The following is a 7,267-nucleotide window of genomic DNA, read 5'->3' on the forward strand; positions in this document are numbered from 1 at the left end:
TGCTCCGGTGGCTGTGATGGACAAAATGATCAAGCAAGAAGGGATTAAGCACCATGGCATCAAGGTGAAGCTGAAGCAAGACTCAGCAAGGGCAGAGGCTCACTGTAGCACACTGGCCACAGCGACGCGCACACCACGGTGGTGCTACCGGCCACGAGGAAGAAAAGCTGCGCACGGCATTCCGCGATGAAATCAGGCACCAAGACTCATTGAACTGGGTTCGCAAGGAGAAGACGGAGCTGGGATAGGCTTTGCTGCGATGGTGGAGATGCTACGGCAGAGGCAAAAGCTCAACGGAGCTGGGCGGTGGCGTTGGAAGAAAACAGAGGGAGAGAAGAGAAGAACGGCGGCGATGCCACAGCTTTAAAGGCGACCAGGAAGCAAAGAGAAGCCATGCAGGGCCTTCACCGCGCCAGCACGAAGCCAAGGGCGGCCACAGGCGCGACTGAAAGCAAGCAGAAGGTCGCTGGCAATGTAGCTTAAGCGGTGAGCACTATTCACTTTAATTACAGAATTGCCATTCGTTTAAAATTCCAAATTACTCCCAAATTTGTATAACAACTCAAAAATCTCAAAAAATAAAGTTGTTCAAAATCAAAAGTTCTACAACTTTGCTTTTATAACCACCCCCTAATTCGGTCTACATTTTGAAATGCAAATTTGAATTAAAAAAGGGGACATTTAAAGAATTACGCCTTTTCAAATTACTTCAAATTTTATATAACAACTTTGAAAACTCCAAAAACCAACTTTGTATAACTTGACAAGATCTACACTTTTGCTTTTAAGTTCAACCCCAAAATGTGCTTAGATTTTTAATTAGGTTTTCAGGGTAGAATTCAAATGCTGAAATTAGGGTTTTCGGAATTTCAAATCAATACAAAGATTTCGAACTTGATTCAAACAATACAAAGCAACACTTATAACATAAATGTAAACTTATTTTAGTGAATGCATAACAAAGTTTTCAATATGACCAAATGCTTTGCAATGCATATGATGACATGGCAGTTTTAGTATTTATAACACCTGGAGTGTTACAAATATGATGGTTATGATGAACATGGAATTATTACACCGGCTATGGTTACTATTGTTATGCTACTAAATGATATACCACATGTTTGGCATATGTTAGTTGCTAATCTAGAGATGAATAGCTATAATTAACTTGATGACCGAATTATAAAATGTATAGCTGAATTAGTGGCTTTTATGCAAAATGTTATCAAGCTAGCTCCACCTATAAAGCCTTGCATGATCCTTGGTATCACTTTATTTTTGATTTATGATGGGTAAGTGTAGCTGAGTACATTCGAGTACTCAGCATTTATCCCACCATGTTGCAGGTGAAGACTCGGCCTGCTGAAGAGGGTGGCTAACCGCCGGTGGGCTCAGTGACTCTATATTTATTTCTCATCTATATGCTTCTATTAGAGGATGTCACTTATGCTAGCAATGTATTTGTAACTTATATTAATGTAATCATTTGAAAGCTATGTTGTTTCCCTAATCTATTTTGAGACACATACTTGTACTATTATTTGTGAACCCATTTGTAATATTATTTCCACTGCAACTTTGTGTATGTGATGTGTATTTGCTTAATCTTGCGATCTTGGTTGTGATGTTGATTTACCGAGGTCCTTCATGACACTCGGCGGACTACCGGGTTTATATAAGTGAAAGTATGTGTGTGCCAACGTGTTTAACGGGGACATCCGTACTTGATCTTGTATAAATTGGGCGGTTCTGTCACAGAAAACCCTCCAAAAAACTAAATGGGTTATTCAAATGATATCCCCATGGATTTTCCACCCTGGAAAAAGTAGTCATGGATTCTAAGGAGCTTTGAGTTTCCAGAGAAGAGAAAAAAAATTAAAGCATCCTCCTCCTGGCTAGCGCTCTTGTGATTCGCTGACTCGCCAGTACTCTGGATCGTCCTTCTCCTCACTGGAGTCATAGTTGGTGCTGTAATACTTTCCATCACCTGAGTACGTCCCCATTATTCATGAGCCTCGAGCGGGTCACCAACGCCGTATTAGCGACGGTGAACGTGGACGACAACATCCTGCATGCCCGCCTCGACCCTTGATCTGTGGGACGTATCAGTAGTACAAGTCATGACTAGGTTTGGACTGTGGGATGACCATATGTGAAGTCTTATTTGCATGCATGCCTGTGTCAACTTTTGTTGAACTTTGTATTAGGTCGGTTAAACTCTGTTGAGTGTGGTGTAGCTCATGTCCTTTGGTCATTTGGTAACTAGTTATACTAAAGGTGTTTGTTCTTTCTGATCGAAGGACATGGGTGTATAGATGTTGAAGTTTTCTGAACCCTAAGACAGTTCGATACTACAAAATATAGACGATCCGAATCACTACGAAATACAAAGGCCATCCAACTAGTCCATAGAACCCAACTACCAGGGGCTAACAACTAGTTCTAATCTATAGAACCCAACAATTAGTTTAGAACAAAAACATGTATGGACTAATTAATAACACAACTAATTGGCTAATTTTTTAGTTGGCTATTTTTAGCCATGGCTAACTAGTTGCAGTCCATCCAAACAGGGCCTAAGACAGTCTGATACTAAACAAATCTTGACAGGCCGTATCATAGTTTTGATGAAACAACAAAATACAGATCGTGTCCACTCTTGTGCCGTATATATGGGGTTGAGGGCGCGCAGCTGCGCGCACGTGGGTCGTGGGGTGATCCACGACCCGCGAATTATATAACAGCAGAGACAAGGGGCGAGAGAAAGGCTCTCCAGAGCTCCTGCTTTAGTTCCATCCCAAAGCTTTTGCCCTCTAGCCTAGTACTGGGCATCTTTGTTCTTTGTTTTTTTTCTGCATATTGTTTTCTTTTTTACACATTTCATGGATAACTATGATAATTCTTGGGACATGTCTGTGTATCGCTATGTCTTCCATGAGCTTCGTGTTCACCATGGCCTACAAACAAGGGTTGTAGTGCTTGCAGTGCAGTCTAACTTTTACAGTAGGTGGTACATTACTTCTGTACTTGTTCATTAAGTTCTTAGCCATGGAAACTACCATCCTGCTGAAGATCATCTAGGACCCTATGTGTTTGTTGCAGTTCATTCAAATACAGATCTCTAGACTTTGCTTTCATACCGTTATGAGTTCTGTGGTGCAGAAGTATTTTCTCACCATATCCGTTATCTTACAATCTGTCCAAATGATCCAGAGATTGGTGGAGTTCGTGCAGTTCCTGATGAGGACATCGCTCCATCGGATACAATTCCTATCAACTCGACACCGAATTCTTTACAAGGACCAATGACAAGGGCACGTACACGTCATTTGAATTATGAGGTGCGTTCGTTCCTTATGTTACATAATAATATTAATGAGGATGGGATGCTACTAAAGTCATGTGATGTCTTATTGCTTAGGAACATGGGATCAACACAGTTTACATCCAACGAGCTATGGTGTATGCAAAGCACAAGAGCTACCTTAATTTTTGATACACCATTTACATCAAACCAACCGCCGCTTACGCCAACTTCAAGCTCTACGCCAAGTTTACGCTCAAGCAACAAACGTTTACATGCACAAGACTGAATTCACATGACAAGTACTCCAACTTCACATAGAAATCTGTACCAACATGTCAAGTTTCGTGGTGCATGCTATACATGATTGGAAAGCCTATCAAGTCTACTTTCTAACCCAACAAACGGAGCATCTTTTGGACTTCCCAATAAAGAGTTATGGTTGATTTAGTGAAGGCTGCACAGAATCTCAGAAGACGCGCGAGAATCTCAAGTGACTTCATGGAAGCTGAACGAATTAGTCTTCCACTTCCTCAAGTGGTGGCCTGAGCCCATAGCCTTCTATAGGAGTTGTTTTCTACTATAAATATCACCTATGTACTGTTAGAAAACTTGGGTTTTGCTTAGATAGGTGATATTTATAGTCGAAAACAACTCCTATAGAAGGCTATGGGCGCGGGCCACCACTTGAGAAAGTGGACGACCAATTGGTTCAGCTTCCATGAAGTCACTTGAGGTTCTCACGCGTCTTCTGAGATTCTGCGCAGCCTTTAGTAAATCAACCATAACTCTTTAGTTGGAAGTCCAAAAGATGCTCTATTTGTTGAGTTAGAAAGTAGACTTGATAGGTTTTCCAATCATGTATAGCATGCACCACGAAACTTCACATGTTGGTACATATTTCTTTGTGAAGTTGGAGTACTTGGCATGTGAACTCAGTCTTGTGCATGTAAACGTTTGTTGCTTGAGCGTAAACTTGGCGTAGAGCTTGAAGTTGGCGTAAGTGGCGGATGGCTTGATGTAAATGGTGTATCAAAACTTGAGGTAGCTCTTGTGCTTTGCGTACGCCATAGCTCGTTGGATGTAAACTGTCTTGATCCCATGTTCCTGAGCAATAAGACATCACAAGACTTTAGTAGCATCCCGTCCTCATTAATATTATTATGTAACATAAGGAACGAATGAACCTCATAATTCAAATGATGTGTACAAGACATTGTCATTGGTCCTTGTAAAGAATTCGATGTCGAGTTGAGAGGAATTGTATCCGATGGAGCGATGTCCTCATCAATTCCTTTCAACTGAGCAGTAGCAACATGGCCCTTGTTATCTGTTTATGAAATAGGTGTGATGTTCAAGTATCTCATAACTGATGTTCTGATTTGTGTTTTCAATGTTCACTGGAGACAATTGTGATGTTCTTTAGTTTATCTTGTTGTAACAATATCCATGTAAATGGACTTTTGTTGAACTTTGTATTAGGTGGGTTAAATTCTGTTGACCAAATATATATAGAGAAATACAGTATTGACGAAATGATGTTTACCTATTTCTTGTAAATCGTATGCACGTCTCATAGTCCAAGTCGTGTAAATTTGGCCAGCCCGGACATTTTACTCTGCTACTGAGCTATGACTAGAACTTTTGCCAAATCGGCTGTGCTACAAAGAACAACTGCACCGGCTGTGGCTGCATGCATGAAGTACTAATAAGGTAGTTGGATTTGAAGCGGCATCTTTAGCCACAGCCGAGCGAGTGCAGACGATAAGGACCTATGAAACCATGTAGCCATCTCAAGCTAGTTGCTGCTCCGCAAATCCAAGCAAGAGAAATTGCTTACAGAAGCAAGAGCAACTCATCTTCACTCTTCAGTCTGCCCCTCGATTGTTGTGAATGCTTGGAGTGAAATAACTGCAAAGGCTTTCCTCATGCATTCAATTCACTCTTCGCAACCGTGCAAGGGTTGCTTTGTGCCTCGGTTTGTTGAACCAAACACGTATCAGTAGTATTAGTAGTCATAAGTGGCTTTGATCTTGCAAGAACCAAACACGTATCAGTAGTTTTGGATAAAATTTATTGAACTTGCAAGAACCATGCAACGAGGAGTTCATCTCAACAAGTATCGCTAGATCTATGCATAATGGATGAGATATAGCTATTGAATTTTACTGCGAACGCAAAAACGTCTAGCCGCAATATATTTGATCTCGTAGGACACAGTATAAAGGGTCATCAGTTTTGAATGTTGTAGCAACCAGTCTGCCCCTTGACTGTTGTGACTACTTGGTTTGGAGTCAAATAAGTAAAGAAAAGACCCATCATAACCGCACCAGGAATTCAAGTCTCAAGCATGTCATGGTGGTCAAAAGCTCCTCTTCTCGATTCCTTCTTATGTCTAGCTTTCCTGCCACATTCACTTCACTCTCGTCAACCGTGCAAGGTCTATATGACTGGATTTGATCTAGGGAATAACATGAAGTCATATAGTGTATGTGTTTAGCTCATGTAGTACGAACCCTTTCTAATATATGTTGTGTTATTTGCATGTTTGTGTTAAACTTTGTTAAACTTGCTAGAACCTTGAACTGAGGAGCCATTGGTGTTGAACTATTACTGAACAAGCAAGAAAGTCCGCCTACCATTTTTTTGAACGCCTCGGACGGTGAAGATGTTGTAGTGGATGAAGTTTCCTTAGTTGGTTTCTGTTTGTTTTTTGTTGCCTTGGGTGTCTGGCCTGATGGCATGAAGTCATGTATTTTATGTGTTGAGCACATGTACGAGAAGGCAACCGCACATTCCTCATGGTTTAGATCTACAGAGGGAATGGGAGACCTCTAGGGAAGGAAGGAAAACAAGCAGTGTTGTGGACGAGATCATGGCGGTTAGAACGACGAAGCGGAGATTTACTCAAAGATTTGGAATTTTGACCAAATATATATAGAGAAGTATGATGCATGATAAGTATTTTATACAACAAAAAACAATGAGCTTAATCAATAATCTTCTTCGGGGAAGTGCAAGAGGAATCTCTGCACTGCCGGGTCAAGATACATAGAAAAATCTCATCGGCACATCGGGCAGGTGGATCTCTGGCCGAACCACATGGTGATGCACTTGCGGTGGAATGCGTGGCCGTAGCTGGGCATTTCCATGGCATGGCCGCCCATAGGATTAGATGTTTCATCCTCTAGGTAGATGCTGTAGTCTCGACACCATGCTGGCACCGCCTCCGCCTCCACGCAGAGCGTCAAGAGCGCCTTGGACATGATGAACTTTAGTTGTTCGTCGACCCAAAGCTCAAGCATTGTGTGGGCGATGCAACCATCCCGGCAGGCCTCGCACGCTAGGGCCACGAGTTGAGGAACCTCAGGCTCGGGAAGGATGTCCTCCCACTGCTTGTTAATGAGGTTGAGTTCCTCTAGCCGCTTTAATGTCCTCATCAAACCGCAAAGGACATCACGGACACCTTCTTGGTCATTGGGGATGCCCATGGCTTGATTCGCCTTCAAGATCCTAGTGGCGCTACCTCCTTCATACAGGAGGTATACCGATTGCCAGTGACTGCCAACTTTGAGGATCTTGGTCACTGTGCATTCCAGGGTCACAGAGAACGATGCTTCAACGCCACTCCCGCTAGATGGATCCTTGATGGTGAAGATGTTCTTCAACATCGTTCTCGACTTGACGCGGTGTTTGAAAGTGGAAAACTAGGCAGCAGGATCTCCGGTGGAACTCATGGCGATGGCTACTCTATGGGTATAGTGGCTTAGTTTGTGATTTGAATTGGTTTAGAGTTGGAGCAAGGATGCAAAGGGAACCTGATGTTAAATAGCTACATGATGAATAGGGGGATAGTTACGAGATGGAATTGGAAGTGGAATCGCTTCAAATGTAGAGGGCCTTAGACGGCTGCCAGTAAATGTTGTTCTAGATTCAAGGGGTTGGTCAAACAGTTTCTAA

General features: G+C 42.3%; 1 protein-coding gene across 1 annotated transcript; it reads right to left on the minus strand.

The window, feature by feature from the left end:
- Positions 1 to 6,369: 6,369 nt before the first annotated feature.
- LOC136498335 (uncharacterized) lies at positions 6,370 to 6,978 on the minus strand. The gene has a single exon (XM_066494280.1). The coding sequence runs from the start codon at positions 6,976 to 6,978 to the stop codon at positions 6,370 to 6,372; it is 609 nt and encodes a 202-aa protein (XP_066350377.1).
- Positions 6,979 to 7,267: the final 289 nt, after the last annotated feature.

Source organism: Miscanthus floridulus, chromosome 12 (assembly GCF_019320115.1).
Source record: "Miscanthus floridulus cultivar M001 chromosome 12, ASM1932011v1, whole genome shotgun sequence".
NCBI lineage: Eukaryota > Viridiplantae > Streptophyta > Magnoliopsida > Poales > Poaceae > Miscanthus > Miscanthus floridulus.